The sequence below is a fragment of the Phycodurus eques genome, chromosome 6 (assembly GCF_024500275.1).
Source record: "Phycodurus eques isolate BA_2022a chromosome 6, UOR_Pequ_1.1, whole genome shotgun sequence".
In the NCBI taxonomy this organism is placed as follows: Eukaryota; Metazoa; Chordata; class Actinopteri; order Syngnathiformes; family Syngnathidae; genus Phycodurus; species Phycodurus eques.
Window position 1 is genome coordinate 4,749,685 of NC_084530.1, and position 15,388 is coordinate 4,765,072.

Here is a 15,388-nt window from a genome sequence, read left to right on the forward strand (position 1 = left end):
CTAGTGAGGAGAAGCATTTAAGAAAATGGATGGATGGGCTGCAATATAACAAAGAGTGAAAAATTTAAGGGGTCTGAGTATTTTCCGTACCCACTGTTTATGTGATGGGCTATGAGCCCATGGAAAAAAGTCAGGTATATGTATACCTATCATGAGAAAACAGTAGTACCAAAGTAAAGCACAACCTTTTTATGTATTTAACGGTCCCCTTCCATCAGAATCCAAATGTTTTCGGTTTTATGCATTACATAGGTCAAAATGAGTCTGTGACATGGTATAAGTTTGACATCTATGCGGTTTGTTGATTGAATGCAAAAGCCAATAAACACCAAGGCTTGCAAAACAGGTGGATTTGAAATCGCTGACATTGTGACGTAAAATAGTTTTGTCAATCAATAATAAAATAAAAATACAGTCTATAAAGTATACATATGTTGTGTTTTACAATAATGCCTAATTATATTTATAAGATATGATGTAACAGAGGATGACATAGTGGGGTGTGTTGTTGGGGTCGTCGAAGAGGATTTTGCATGCCCTTGTCTTATTTCTGGAAGCCCTCAAGAGTGGGTAGTTGGGTACCAATCTTTTTTCCGGTAGTCTTGACTGTCCGTTGCAGTCTGTTTCAGTCCTTCTTTATGGCAGCACCAAACCAGACTGTGATGGATGAACACAGAACTGCTGTACTGCTGTGTAGAACTGCCTCAACAGCTCCTGTGCAAGGTTGTGCTTCCTCAGAAGCCGCTGGAAGTACATTCTCTGCTGGGCCTTTTTGAGGATAGAGTGGATGTTGGTCTCCCACGTCAGGTCCTGAAAGACTGTAATTACCATGAACCTGAAGGTCTCAACGGTTGACACAGGGCAGTTGGACAGCGTGAGGGACAACTGTGGCGAAGGATGAGCGTGTTCAGGTCCAGGCTGTGTGAGCCGCACCAAAGCTCTAGCCGCTCCACTTCCTGTCCATATGCAGACTCATCACCATCTTTGATGAGGCTGATGACTGTGGGGTCATCTGCAAACTTCGGTTTGACAGTCGGATGCGTTGAGGTCCAGTTGTTCATGTAGAGAGAGAAGAGTAGCAAAGAGAGGACACATCCTCCATCATTCCAGTGTTTTCAGCTTCATATTTTTTCTGTCTGGTTTTCAGTGCTGATGATGCCTGTGGATAAGGTGGTGTCCCCCAGCCCCACCTGCTGTGTCCTGCCCATCAGGAAGCTATAAATCCACTGGCAGATGGCAGGCAAGACGCTGAGCTGGAGAAGCTTGGCGGAGAGGACTTCGGGATGATGGTGTTGAACGCAGAGCTGAAGTCCACGAACAGGATCCTCGCGTAGGTCCCTGCGCCATCTAGGTGTTCCGGGATGAAGTTTGACTGCATCATTCACAGACCTGGCATAGCAGTGGTCTAGAATGTTGTTTTCCCTGGTGAGATAGTCAATGTGCTACTTGTATTTAGGTAGTTCGTGGTTGAGTTTTGCTTTGTTAAAGTCCTCAAGAATAATGAGGGGTGAATCTGGGTGCTTTTTTTCAAGTTCATTTACTTGGTCATGAAGGTTCGTGTTAGCCTGGGAGGGGGGTGTAAAAACCGGCGAGTAGAATGACTTACAGTTGAAAAACAGCGACTCCAAGTCCGGGCTGCAGTGTGTGTTGAGCTCCGTGACATCAGTACACCATTTTTCATTGATATAGAAGCATATTCCGCCACCTTTTGTTTTTCCCGATAGCTCTGTGGTGCGATCCGCTCAGCGTAGTTGGAAGCCAGGCAGCAGTATGGTGCCGTATGGGATGCATTCACAAAGCCAAGTCTCCATGAAGCAAAGGGCGGCAGACCGAGCAAAGACTTTACTGGTCTTTGTGAGGAAAAGAAGCTTGTCCACTTTCTTGAGTAGACAGCGTGAATTTGCAAAGTGAAACGACGGAAGCAGCGTTTGTAATCCTTGCTGTCAGAACTTAACTTTGCACTCCGACCCACTACCCTCTGTGGCGCTGTCTTCGCTTCCTCCATGCGCCAAAGAACGCAGCCGCTTCGCTGGTAAATAACTTTGTGGATTTGTGAAAATTGGCGAAAGAAGGTTCGGAATAGACTCCCAAAAGTCTTCTCTAGTAAAAGTAAGTCGCGTATTGTTAGGCCTGTCAAGATATTTTTTAAAGACTGTATTTTCCTCAAAACTATCACTATAAACGATACGTTTTTTGTAATGCCTCTGAAACATGAAAGATAACCCCCCCGTATTATTTTTCTTTTTTAAATATATTTTATTATTTTATTCCTTTTAAATCAGTATTGTTGCTATTAAATCGGCATTGTTGTTATTATTATTATTTCCTTTTTTTCTTTACTCTGTGTTATTGATCCACTGTGTCTGAAATAAAGAATAAAGAGCTGCAAGACGAGCCTGGTTATATGAAGCCTTCTCTTCCGATTATAATCTGTTTAGAAGCCCAAACTGAATGAAAATGCTCCATATAAACACTTCAATTGGAATTAACAGCCCAAATCCATATGAAATAGCTTTCAGTTTCACAGGGGTGGAATATTCCTTTTGCCAAACCGATCAGAAGTAAATTTTCGCCATGTATACCGTCACTCGAATAGAGCTGAGAAAAGCTGTGCTTTGTCTCAACGTAAATGTGCGGTGACATCATTGTTTACATGTGGCGTTTCCCGATTTATAAGTTGTATATATTATTATAAAAACAATCCCAACTGCTGTGCTGAATAGACGTTGGACCTCCATCTTGATAAATGACGTGACGTCACACGGCTGTTCCGATTAAATGTAGTGCACATCATTTATACACCCGACCAGATTAGATTACGTCGCATGTAAACAGTTGACCAGAGATCTTCAATCGGAATGATTTCAATTGGAATGACAAAAATGTCTCCATGTAAACCCGGCTACTGTTTGGTTGGTCAGGTGAAAACAAGTCCTTCACCTGTCAATCAAATATATGTTGACATTCGCTGTCGTCGTCAACTGGCTGAATAATGTGTGCCACTGAGGTTATGCTTAATAAACAGTTAACGTTCCCACGTTTGTGTTAATCGGGGCCTAAGACACACAACAACGCGGAGCGAAGCACTGATGTTTTAAACAACATCGCTGCGGTGGAGCGAGCTTTTTTTTATCTTAAATCGCTAGCTCACAGGCTAGCTTGTTAGCTCGTAAAGCTAGCTGGTTAGCTCGTGACAACAAACAGTTAACTTTCCCTTAAGTGTCTCTGTTGTGTGAAACTTATGTGCTGCACACGGAGCAAGGCTGTGCAGTATCGGACGGAGCAAACACCGGTGCGTCGGTATTCCATGAGCCCATACCGGCTAATGACACAGCCGTCCAACTCTGTCGGCTCACTGTGTATTCCACACGCCGGCTCACCAGAACAATGACAATTTATTGAGTCGGGAAAAACTATTGTGTCCATTTTATTTATTGAACGATAAGTTGATATAGTAATTATCTTGACAGGCCTACGTATTGTCTCCAAAGACAAACGAAGAAGACAAAAACAAGGACAATACTAGAGAGCACATTACCGAGGCAACCACCCAGATAGGTGCCATCATGTCCACGACGCGAAATAATGAGAAATCCGACCATCTCAAATGCCAGGCCGAAAAGACCGACTATAATAGTTTGAAAAGGGACATTTTGGGCATTTTTAATGAAAATGATCATGCAAACCTGATAAAAGAACATCAAAGATTAATGAAAAACATAATTTAAAAAACTGATGGAGGGGGACCGTTAAATTGTGTGAGCAAATGACTTTGACCATGACAGCAGCTTGGGAGTGTAGTTACGAGCTACAATACAAGGCAAAAGTTAGGACACACTTTCTTTATCTACTCATGGTGAAAGTTTCCAAACTGTATATACACTTGACAACAGTCTACAGCAGGTTACAGTATTTGCGATGGGTTGATCATTTCCTCACATTAAGATGCACATGTTATCATAATTGGATTAAATTGCATTTGAATCGGTTTATACAGATTGTGAATGTATTTTATCATTGGCGGTGTACTGCAATATACAGTAATGTATTGTCCTTTCCAATGGAAATGTACATCTTTACTACTGCAGGTCATGTTTTTGCTAAAATACTGAAGTATCTCATGAATAAAACGGTACATGTAGAGGAGCAAGTATAGCCGTCGTAACTCACAGTAGGTGGAGGCAATAATCTCTCTCTGTTGCTTTGACGTCTTTACTGGTCCTCTGACTCGCAGAAGCTCTCCAATCTCTAGATGGAAGTGGCTCTGCTGGGCCTGTCTCAGCTTTTTCAGCTCAACAGCTAGATTAAAACCTCCCTGAAGGACATCATTTGGTTTTCCCCTGACTGGAGTTACAAAATGACAGGTCGTATGGTTGTTTTCAATGATTACTTAGATATCACATTTTCAATACTCAATTATTTCTGCTGACATAGAATGAGAGGCAGACAACAACCTGGGTGATCACCAGTCAACCATTCTCATGGACCTACAGGCAATTACACTGGCATACAACTTTTAGAATTCTGGGAGCAAGATGCAAACATAACTTCGGCAAGTGCGGTGAAAAAATGTAAACACAGTACATCACTGTGCATCACCCCAGCATTGAACCTAAAGCTGTCTTTATGTGAGAGAACAGTGCTAGCCATTGGACTAACATGTAAAAAAAAATTAAAAAGTAAAAAAATAATTCATCAAAAGCATTTTAAAAATGCAATAATATGTATCCCAATGTTAAGAGTGAAAATATGCATGTGTTGTTTTCACAGTGACTTTTTCCCTTTCCCAGTACTCACAAACTTTAAGGTGATTTGTAGCTTCCTCCGATTCTAATTAAAAAATAATAATAATAATTGAGCAAGGTCATCATTGAGAAAACAAAGTTGTTGACTCATTACACCATGCACCTGTATACTTTTTTATTATTACTTTTTTGGGAAAATGGGGTGTACTACAGTTTGCTTTTGTTTATCATGCAACTACTTCTCAGAAATGCAGTCTCACATTTACCAGAATCCACCTCTTCTTTCATCGGGTCATTTTTCCAACACAGACAGTTTATGACACCAGTACCATCGTCCACTGTAAAATAAAGGGGGACACGGGGGGACAGGACGTCCAAAAACAGTGTTACTGTATTGCGTTTAGCAGGATCACTGGAAACATACACTACTTGGCAGTAGATGCTGGGAAATATCACACTATTTTACTGCAATGCACACCGGGATGGAGCAAAATTACCTCCATAACAGATGAAGTCCTCTCTTTCCCTCTTATAAACGACTGTCCCAAGAACATCTACAGAGTGGATTGGATGTGACTTGTAGAAATAAATATCTAGAATACACGGGCAGAAAAAAACAGCAGGCTAGCGTTGTAGTATTAGTGTCATAGCTTTTATTATTGAATTGTCGAGCAATGCAAGTTTTCCCGGATAGTACAGTAGAACGCATGCACTAGTTTGTTTACCTGGCACTTGACAGGACTCCCTCATGTGGAGGATGTCTGTGATATATAGCCTGGCGAAAGCAGAAAAGATCGGGTCCAATCCCCACAAAATGGACGGAAGCTCTTCTGCAGGATCCATTCTACCTGCCGAATGCCGATATTTCATTTCGACAGTCAAATCTCATGGTTTTCCCCTACCGTAGCTAGGAAGTAAGCTAGCTACGAGTGTAGCTTTTCGTCTTGAGCCAAAACATTGGTCACGTGACACTTATTTTTAAAAACTTTTTTTTTTATATTTAGTTAATGCGGGGTACGTATGTGTGTATATGTATTACTGTCATACATTTGTAAATTCATTTATTTTACTTTAAAAAAAAATACAGTTCAAACTGCGACCCTAGATTGTATATGGGACTTGTAGTTCTACCTAATGGTACAGTACAAAGGAAACAATGCCACATGCCGAACACAATGACACTCAGCTCTCTCCCGAATGATGCTGTTTTAAAATGGTCTGTGTCGTTGGTCGTCCTAATAGACAAAGACAACAAAGCGCAAACGACTCGATTGTTGTCCGCGCCAAGTTATCAACAAGAGTATGCAGAAGTAAAAGAAAAGAAACACGACGTCGCGCGCACGCGTGGACGCGCATTGATACTAAATCCCCTCGATTACAAAACCCATACGGAGGAAGGATGCATGTTTTAGCTAGTGTAGCAGTACGCGCTATCTGTAACATTAACGGGCTTTATGTTCAAAGTTTTTAATGTTTTTACTCCCCGGGACTACTTGTAACGGCATTCGCTTTTACTCCTTTTCCATTTTGGTTGATGAAGGAACCCCACGGGGCCATTGGGTCGCTCATAGTCGGAACGACGAGCCCTTCGTACTGCTTTGCATGTAATTAATGGTATTGTTCGTGTGGTTTTCTTGATGCCAGGACGAGTCCAGGAGAATCTCCACCATTTGGATGACCCAAGGCGACCTAGGATGTACAAAAGAGCACAGAATTCTCTGGACTGGTCAGTTGAGAGTCATTGGCTAAGCTAGGTTTGAACTGTTTACCAAAGCTGTGTGTGTTAATCACACTTTATAGATCAAGTCGACACTTCTTTGCTTTGTACATGGTACCTCAAAGACAGAGATTCAACTTTCGATTCATTTCTCCTATGTGTAAGTGAATTACCTATGCTTCAGTATGTCATTCTTTAACTTCCGTAAAATATTTAAACTGGGATCTGAGAAGAAGAAGAAACAATATGAGCATGTCCGAAGAGATGAAAACCCGGAGGAAATATGGACCATTATCGGTGAATTGGGAGATGGAGCCTTTGGGAAAGTGTTTAAGGTAAGTAATGTCCAACTGTCAGTGTTATTTTAAAGGTAGATCAGATTGTGAAACTTCACCCAGAAGGCTACTCGCACCAAGTGTCAGCTGAGAGTGTTTTTACTGAGACCCACCCATCATTCCAAAGCGAGAAACGAACCTTGTGATAGAACCTTGTCAACTGCCAATACCCTCTTATTCCACATGATTGGCTAAACCTCATCAATGTGGAGGTGCTCTCGTACGGCAGCAAACCAGCCAAGGATATTTAAAACGTAGAATACCTATTTGATCAACAACCGACAAGAGTCGTAAAAAAACAACTTGAAATTGGTTTTGTATGGGTCCTTGAATCCTTAAATGTCTCCCATGCTGAAACAGCCACGTTTAAAGTCCCCAAAAATGTATTGATTATTTAAAATTTTAGGCGTTCATAATAAAGGCAATATTGAGAGAGCAAATTGTGGTGGCCCACTGAAGTACACTTCTTGCATAATGGTTTAAGACAAGCGTGCATAACAGTAAAGACGTAAACCGTTTCATAAAAAATTATGTGTGCTGCACAATTTACTTGTTATCCTTCAAACTCTGCACATACAAGTGCATAAATGATCCTTACTACTCATTAAACCCATTACACCCTTATCTTTATACAATCGTAATAACAGTTAAAACATGCAATAGTACCGATACCTTCACAAATTCATACCTTTCCATTCATATCTCAGAAAACATTTATTTTGCCATCTGCTATTGTGTGACTGCAAAATGGTTGCCTCATTCTGGCACTAGATCCCTCTGGTGTATTGCAACAATAACGAGCCTCTCTTCATTGGCATTAACGGTAAAGACAGCTTGAGTGACAAAGTACCATTTTAAAAGGACCAAAGAAAAGGAACTCCGAAGACACTTAAGATGCATTTGTGTTAGTTTTCATGGAAAAGGCATATTAAACAATAGGAAAACTTACAGTTACGGTATTGCGATTAGCAGGATCACTGGAAACGTACACTACTTGGCAGTAGATGCTGGAAAATATCACACTATTTTAATGCAATGCACACTGGGATGGAGCAAAATTACCTCCATAACAGAATATATATACACACACAGCGGCTAAAATAAGTATTTAACACGTCACCATTTTTCTCACTGAACATATTTCCAATGGTCCTATTGACATGAAATTTTCACCAGATGTTGAGAACAACCCAAGTAATCCATACATACAAAAGAAAGTAGAAAAAATAAGATCAGAAATTAAGTTGTGTGTAATAATGTGAAATGACACAGGGGAAAAGTATTGAACACAAAGAAAGGGAAGTGTAACCAGGCATGGAAAGCCAAGACAACACCTTAAGTCTATCAATAATCAAACAGCAATCCAGCCCCTTGTCAGTGCAAATGAATATCAGCTGGTTCAGTCCTAATTGAGGGCCTAAAAGGTCCCTTGCCAAGGTGTGAGTCAAGACATCTCATGATGGGTAAGAGCAGAGAGCTGTCTCAAGAACATTGCAAGCTCTTCTTCTTTTCCTTTTGGCTTGTCCCTTGAGGGGTCGCCACAGCGCGTCACCCTTTTCCATGTAAGCCTATCTCCTGCATCCTCCTCTCAAACACCAACTGCCCTCATGTCTTCCCTCACGACATCCATCAACCTTCACTTTGGTCTTCCTCTAGCTCTCTTGCCTGGCAGCTCCATCCTCATCATATTTCTACCAATATACTCACTATTTCTCCTCTGGACGTGTTCAAACCATCGAAGTCTGCTCTCTCTAACTTTGTCTCCAAAACATCGAACCTCGGCTGTCCCTCTGATGAGCTCATTTCTAATTTTATCCAACCTGGTCACTCTGAGAGCGAACCTCAACATCTACATTTCCGCCACCTCCAGCTCTGCTTCCTGTTGTCTCTTCAGTGCCACTGTCTCTAATCCGTACATCACCACCGTTTTATAAAGTTTTCCCTTCATCCGAGCAGAGACTCTTCTGTCACATAACACACCTGACACCTTCCTCCACCCGTTCCAACCTGCTTGGACCCGTTTCTCCATTTCTTGACCACACTCACCATTGCTCTGGACGGTTGACCCCAAGTATTTAAAGTCCTCCACCCTTGCTATCTCTTCTCCCTGTAGCCTCACTCTTCCCCCACCACCCCTCTCATTCATGCACATATTTTATGTCTTACTTCGGCTAATCTTCATTCCTCTGCTTTCCAATGCATGACTCCATCTTTCTAACTGTTCCTCCACCTGCTCCCTGCTTTCACTGCAGATCACAATGTCATCTGAAAACATCATGGTCCACAGGGATTCCAGTCTAACCTCATCTGTCAGCTTATACATCCATCCATCCATTTTCTACCGCTTATCCGAGGTCGGGTCGCGGGGGCAGTAGCTTTAGCAGGGATGCCCGAGGCGTTCCCAGGCCAGCCGAAGGACGTAGTCTCTCCAGCATGTCCTGGGTCGTCCCCGGTGTCTCCTCCCGGTGGGACATGCCCGGAACACCTCACCAGGGAAGCGTCCGGGAGGCATCCGAATCAGATGCCCTAGCCACCTCATCTGGCTCCTCTCGATGTGGAGGAGCGGCGACTCTACTCTGAGATCCTCCCGGATGACCGAGCTTCTCACCCTATCTCTAAGGGAGAGCCCGGACACCCTGCGGAGGAAACTCATTTCGGCCGCTTGTATCCGGGATCTTGTTCTTTCGGTCACGACCCACAGCTCGTGACCATAGGTGAGGGTAGGAACGTAGATCGACCGGTAAATCGAGAGCTTCGCCTTTCGGCTTAGCTCCTTCTTTACCACAACGGACCGATACAAAGTCTGCATCACTGCAGACGCTGCACCGATCCACCTGTCGATCTCCCGTTCCATTCTTCCCTCAATCGCCAAGATACTTGAACTCCTCCACTTGGGGCAGGATCTCATCCCCGACCTGGAGAGGGTACGCCACCCTTTTCCAACTGAGCACCATGGTCTCAGATTTGGAGGTGCTGATTCTCATCCCAGCCGCTTCACACTCTGTTGCGAACTGCTCCAGTGAGAGTTGGAGGTCACGGCTTGATGAAGCCAACAGAATCACATCATCTGCAAAAAGCAGAGATGCAATACGGAGGCCACCAAACCGGAATCCCTCTACGCCTCGGCTGCGCCTTGAAATTCTGTCCATAAAAGTTATGAACAGAATCGGTGACAAAGGGCAGCCTTGGCGGAGTCCAACCCTTACCGGGAATGAGTCAGACTTACTGCCGGATATGTGGACCAAACTCTGACTCCGGTCGTACAGATACCAAACACCCCGTATCAGGGGGTTCGGTACCCCATACTCCCGAAGCACCCTCCACAGGACTCCCCGAGGGACACGGTCGAACGCCTTCTCCAAGTCCATAAAACACATGTAGACTGGTTGGGCGAACTCCCATGCACCCTCGAGGACCCTGCTGAGGGTGTAAAGCTCGTCCACTGTTCCACGGGCAGGACGAAAACCACACTGCTCCTCCTGAATCTGAGATTCGACTTCCCGACGGACCCTCCTCTCCAGCACCCCTGAATAGACCTTACCAGGGTGGCTGAGGAGTGTGATCCCCCTGTAGTTGGAACACACCCTTCGGCCCCCCTTCTTAAAAAGGGGGACCACCAACTTATCCATCACCACTGCAAACAGGAAGGGGCTCAGGGCTGATCCCTGATGCAGTCCCACCTCCACCTTAAATTCGTCTGTCACACCTACAGCACACCTCACCGCTGTTCTGCTGCCCTCGTACATGTCCAGTATTATTCTAAAATATTTCTCTGCCACTCCAGAATTCCGCATGAAGTACGACAGTTCCACTCTGGGTACTCTGTCATAGGCTTTCTCTAGATTTACAATGACACAATGTAGCTCCTTCTGACCTTCTCTGTACTTTTCCATCAATATCCTCAAGGCAAATAATGCATCTGTGGTACTCTTTGTAGGCATAAAACCATACTGTTGCTCGCAAATACTCACTTGTGTCCTGAGTCTAGCCTCCACTACTCTTTCCCATAACTTCAATGTGTGGCTCATCAACTTTATTCCTCTATAGTTCCCACAGCTCTGCACATCACCCTTGTTCTTAAAAATTGGCACCAGCACAGTTTTTCTCCATACCTCAGGCATCTTCTCACGCGCTAGAATTCTATTGAACAAGCTGGTCAAAAACTCCCCAGTCACCTCTCCTAGATGCTTCTATACCTCGACAGGAATGTCATCAGGACCAACTGCCTTTCTATTTTTCATTCACTTTAATGCCTTTCTAACTTCCCCCTTACTAATCATTGCCACTTCCTGGTCCACCACACTTGCCTCTTCTACTCTCCCTTCTCTCTCATTTTCCTCATTCATCATGTCCTTGAAGTATTCTTTCCATCTCGCTAGCACACTGCTGGCACGAGTCAACATATTTCCATCTCTATCCTTAATCACCCTAACCTGCTGCAAATCCTTCCCATCTCCATCCCTCTGTCTGGGCAGCCTGTATAGATCCTTTTCTCCTTCTTTAGTGTCCAACCTGCCATACATGTCATCATATGCCTCTTGTTTGGCCTTTGCCACCTCTACCTTTGCCCTGTGTCGCATCTCAATGTATTCCGTTCGCCTCTCCTCGGTCCTTTCAGTGTCCCACTTCTTCTTAGCTAACCTTTTTCTTTGTATGATTTCCTGTTCTGTGAGGTTCCAGGACCAGGTCTCATTCTCTCCTTTCCTGCCGGAAGATACACCAAGTACTCTCCTGTCTGCCTCTCTGATCACCTTGGCTGCAGTGGTCCAGTCTTCTGGAAGCTCCTCCTGTCCACCGAGAGCCTGTCTCACGTCTTCCCGAAAAGCTGCACAACACTCGTCCTGTCTCAGCTTCCACTACAGTGTTCTCTGCTCTGCTTTTGTATTCCTAATCTCCCTCCCCACCACCAGAGTCATTTTACATACCACCATCCTATGCTGTCTAGCCTAACTCTCCCCTACCACTACCTTACAGTCGGTAACCTCCTTCAGATTACATCATCTGCACAAGATGTAATCCACCTGCGTGCTTCTATCTCCGCTCTTGTCGGTCACCCTATGTTCGTGCCTCTTCTGGAAAAAAGTGTTGACTACAGCCATTTGTATCCTTTTTGCGAAGTCTACCACCAACTGTCCCTCCAAGTTCCTTTCCTGGATGGCGTACTTACCCATCACTTCTTCATCACCCCTATTTCCTTCACCAACATGTCCATTACAGTCTGCACCAATCACGACTCTCTCTCTGTCTGTGATGCTCAGAACTACTTAATCTAGCTCCTTCCAGAATTTCTCTTTCACCTCTAGGTCACATCCTACCTGTGGGGCGTAGCCACTAATCACATTATACATAACACCCTCAATTTAAAGTTTCAGCCTCATCACTCGATCTGATACTCTTTTCACCTCCAAGACATTCTTAGACAACTCTTCTTTTAAAATAACCCCGACTCCATTTCTCTTTGCATCTACACCATGGCAAAATCATTTAAACCCTGCCCCTAAACTTCTAGCCTTACTGCCTTTCCACCTGGTCTCCTGGAGACACAATATATCAACCTTTCTCCTAATCATCATGTCAACCAACTCCCGAGATCATAGTCCCAACATTCAGTTCTAGGCTCTTTGCTTTCCTCTTCTCTTGCTGTCGAAGAACCCGCTTTCCACGTCTTCTTCGACTTCAACCCACAGTAGCTGAATTTCCAACGGCGCCTTGCAGGTTGACAGTGCCGGTGGCGGACGTTGTTAACCCGGCCCACGACCAATCCGGTGTGGAATTCTTTGGATGAACGCTCATATTTGTTTAGCAAAGTTTTAAGCCGGATGCCCTTCCTGACACAACCCTCTGCATTTATCCGGGCTTGGGACCAGCCTACAGTTTGCACTGGCTTGTGCCCCCCATAGGGCTGTATTTACAACATTGCAAACTAATTGTTGCAAAACATAACTATGGCATTGGTTACAGGCACATAGAACATTTTCTGAATGTTCCAGTGAGCTCGGTTGGGGTCATAATACGTAAGTGGAAAGCCAATCATACCACCATAAATGTGCCTCGATCCGATGCTCCTCGCAAGATTTCTGACAGAGGAGTATAAATAATAATCGGAAGAGTTGTCCAAGAGCCAAGGACCACCTCTGGAGAGCTTCAAAAAGACCTGGAATTAGCACGTAGTCGCAGTAGCAGTGAGTAATGCACTCCGCCGACATGGCTTGTATGCACGCTCATCATGCAAGACCCCATTGCTGGAAGCAAAGCATGCACACCATAAAAACACCATACCAACAGTGAAGTTCGGAGGTGGCAACTTGATTGTGTGGGACTGCTTTTCAGCAAATAATACAAGTAAACTTCACATTATTGAAGAAAGGACAAATGGGCAAATGGACCAAGATATTCTTGACAAAAATCTGCTGCCATCTACGAGGATGATGAAAATGAAAAAAGGGTGGACATTTCAGCAGGATAATGAACCAAAACATTCTCCCAAGGAAACTCAATTGGTTTCAAAGGGGAAAAAATGAAGCTGCTAGAATGGTCCAGCCAATCACCTGACTTGAATCCAATCGAAAATCTATGGAAAGAACTGAAACTAAAGGACTTCAAGATTTGAAGACTGCTTGTGTGGAGGAATGGGCCAAAATCACACCAGAGCAATGCATGCGACTAGTTTCTCCATACAGGAGGCATCGTGAAACTGTCTTTGCAAACAAAGGCTTTTGTACAAAGTATTAAATAAATACCAGTTCGCATGTTTGATACTTTTTTCCTGTGTTATTTCACATTATTACACATAACGTAATTTCTGATCTTATTTCTTCTACTTTCTTTGTATGTATGGATTACTTGGGTTATTCCCAACATCTGGTGAAAATAACTCAATTGACTTAATATTCATTAATCAATGTTTCAGCTAAAAGTTAATTATAGCATTGTTAAAATAGTTATTTGGGACTGTTTCATCACGTCAAATGGTTTATATGTGAAAAATTTAACTTCACGTTCTGTTTTAAGCTTGTAGCCTTTTTTAAGCGTACGCACCAGAACTCAGCATTTTGACACGAAAAGTAACACAGCACCGGTTATTTCTTTTAATTTCTTTTATTTTTGTAATTATTATTATTATTATTTTTAAATGGATGGAACCAAATGCTATAAAACGCTGATTCCTGTCCTAATTTTCACAGATGAGACACAAGGTTAGTGTTTGTGATACTGTGAGACAACATTTATGTGAATTATGTCCCAAATCATTGTGTTTATGTGAAGTGTGTTGCTACAGTGAAGTTTTAGCTCAATGTTAAGCTTTTTTTTCTGTCATCGGAGCTTACGTTGGTTTGAAGACTAAAATAAACGCTAAAAACCAGTGCAAAAGTGCAACCAACCGTTTACCTTGTTAGCTGTCTCAATGTTGGCGTAGACGTATTTTATTGTTTCACTCACCCAGTTGACTGAGAGTTGACTTCACTGAAGCTCCACGCGGTGTAGGTTGAGGCTCGGAGCGCATCAGACGCTACACATCGTGAAAGCCTCCTTTGCACGATATAATCTTAGACTGAGGCAACTGGCCATTAATTTTAACAAAGTTAAAACACACTTTTGTTCACTGAAGTTAGGGACAAGCACGTCTTTGTGCACGTTCTTCTTCCTTGGTTTTCGCCACTTCTTCTTCGGGGTGGGTGGACAGACTGTAGGCATCGAAACCGGGAACCGACATTTTTAAATTTTAATGATTCCGGGAGAACCGTAACATTAGTCCTGGTTCCAATCGATTCTTGATTCTTGATACCCAAACTGTTACATCTGGCTGACTTTCATGCAGCCACCGTGCGATCGAGTCCCGTTCAGTGGCAGTGATCGAGTCCCGCTCAGTGACAGTTGGAGTGAATGTGATTATAGTTGTCTGTCGCTATGTGTGCCCCGTGATTGACTAGAGCCAAATCCAGGGACCAGCTTTCACACACAGTCAGATGGATATCCATCAACTCCCACACTGTCCGAAACAGAATAAGTATCAGGGGTGGCAACATACGGCCCACTTAATTTAGTTTTTATATACCTGTACAATCCCTGTGATCAGTTACAATGCACACACACTGATGATAAACTGACAGAAATTGCTAATTTTATTAAGAAAGCAGAGGCTGTTCTTAAAGGTTTACAAAAGGATAGTTAATTAAATATAATGGTTTTCCTAATATACTTGTATTGCTTTGCATTAAAACAATGGAAAACACCACTTCATTGTTACTTATATTAATGATGCTATAATTATACTGGTTTGGCCCACTTGACATCAAATTAAGATATAGTGTGGCCCCTGAACTACAGTTTGTTACACCTGCTCTACAGTAATTATTTCTTGGAATAGGTTGGTGTTTGTGATCCTGGTTATTACTTTATTGATACTGTATTAGGGCACGAGCAAAGTTTCAAATGCCCCGTCACAAGATAAACTAGTCACCGGTAGGATCCCCAGTTAAAGAAATCGCTACGATTTCATCGGTTTTCCAGAGCTAACCACTGAACATGGCAGGTCACCAGGAAATGGCTCTACAGTATTCCTTCTCACTGTAGCAGCTTCATTTAGCTCA

At 43.2% G+C, this 15,388-nt stretch overlaps 2 protein-coding genes across 5 annotated transcripts in view; one reads left to right on the top strand and one right to left on the bottom strand.

Annotated features, from left to right (window-relative positions):
• stn1 (STN1 subunit of CST complex) overlaps nt 1-5,687 on the bottom strand; it is an 8,077-nt gene extending 2,390 nt beyond the window's left edge. For 2 of the 3 annotated variants that reach the window (XM_061680683.1, XM_061680681.1), the window contains exons 1-4: nt 5,471-5,687; nt 5,243-5,338; nt 5,006-5,083; nt 4,171-4,344 (exon numbers count right to left, since the gene is read on the bottom strand). In XM_061680683.1, the coding sequence (XP_061536667.1) occupies nt 4,171-4,344; nt 5,006-5,083; nt 5,243-5,338; nt 5,471-5,615 (493 nt within the window). In that variant the 5' untranslated portion in view covers nt 5,616-5,687. The remainder of the gene's footprint in view (nt 1-4,170; nt 4,345-5,005; nt 5,084-5,242; nt 5,339-5,470) is intronic. The other variant, XM_061680682.1, reaches the window with a different exon arrangement.
• A 213-nt stretch (nt 5,688-5,900) lies between these two features.
• The window catches only part of LOC133403616 (serine/threonine-protein kinase 10-like), a 46,151-nt gene continuing 36,663 nt past the window's right edge, over nt 5,901-15,388 (top strand). The window contains exons 1-2 of one of the 2 annotated variants that reach the window (XM_061678632.1): nt 5,901-6,471; nt 6,696-6,797. Coding sequence is in view for 1 of the 2 variants with exons in the window: in XM_061678631.1 (XP_061534615.1) it covers nt 6,648-6,797 (150 nt within the window). In the remaining variant the exon portion in view is untranslated. Of the gene's footprint in view, nt 6,798-15,388 lie in introns of both variants that reach the window. The other variant, XM_061678631.1, reaches the window with a different exon arrangement.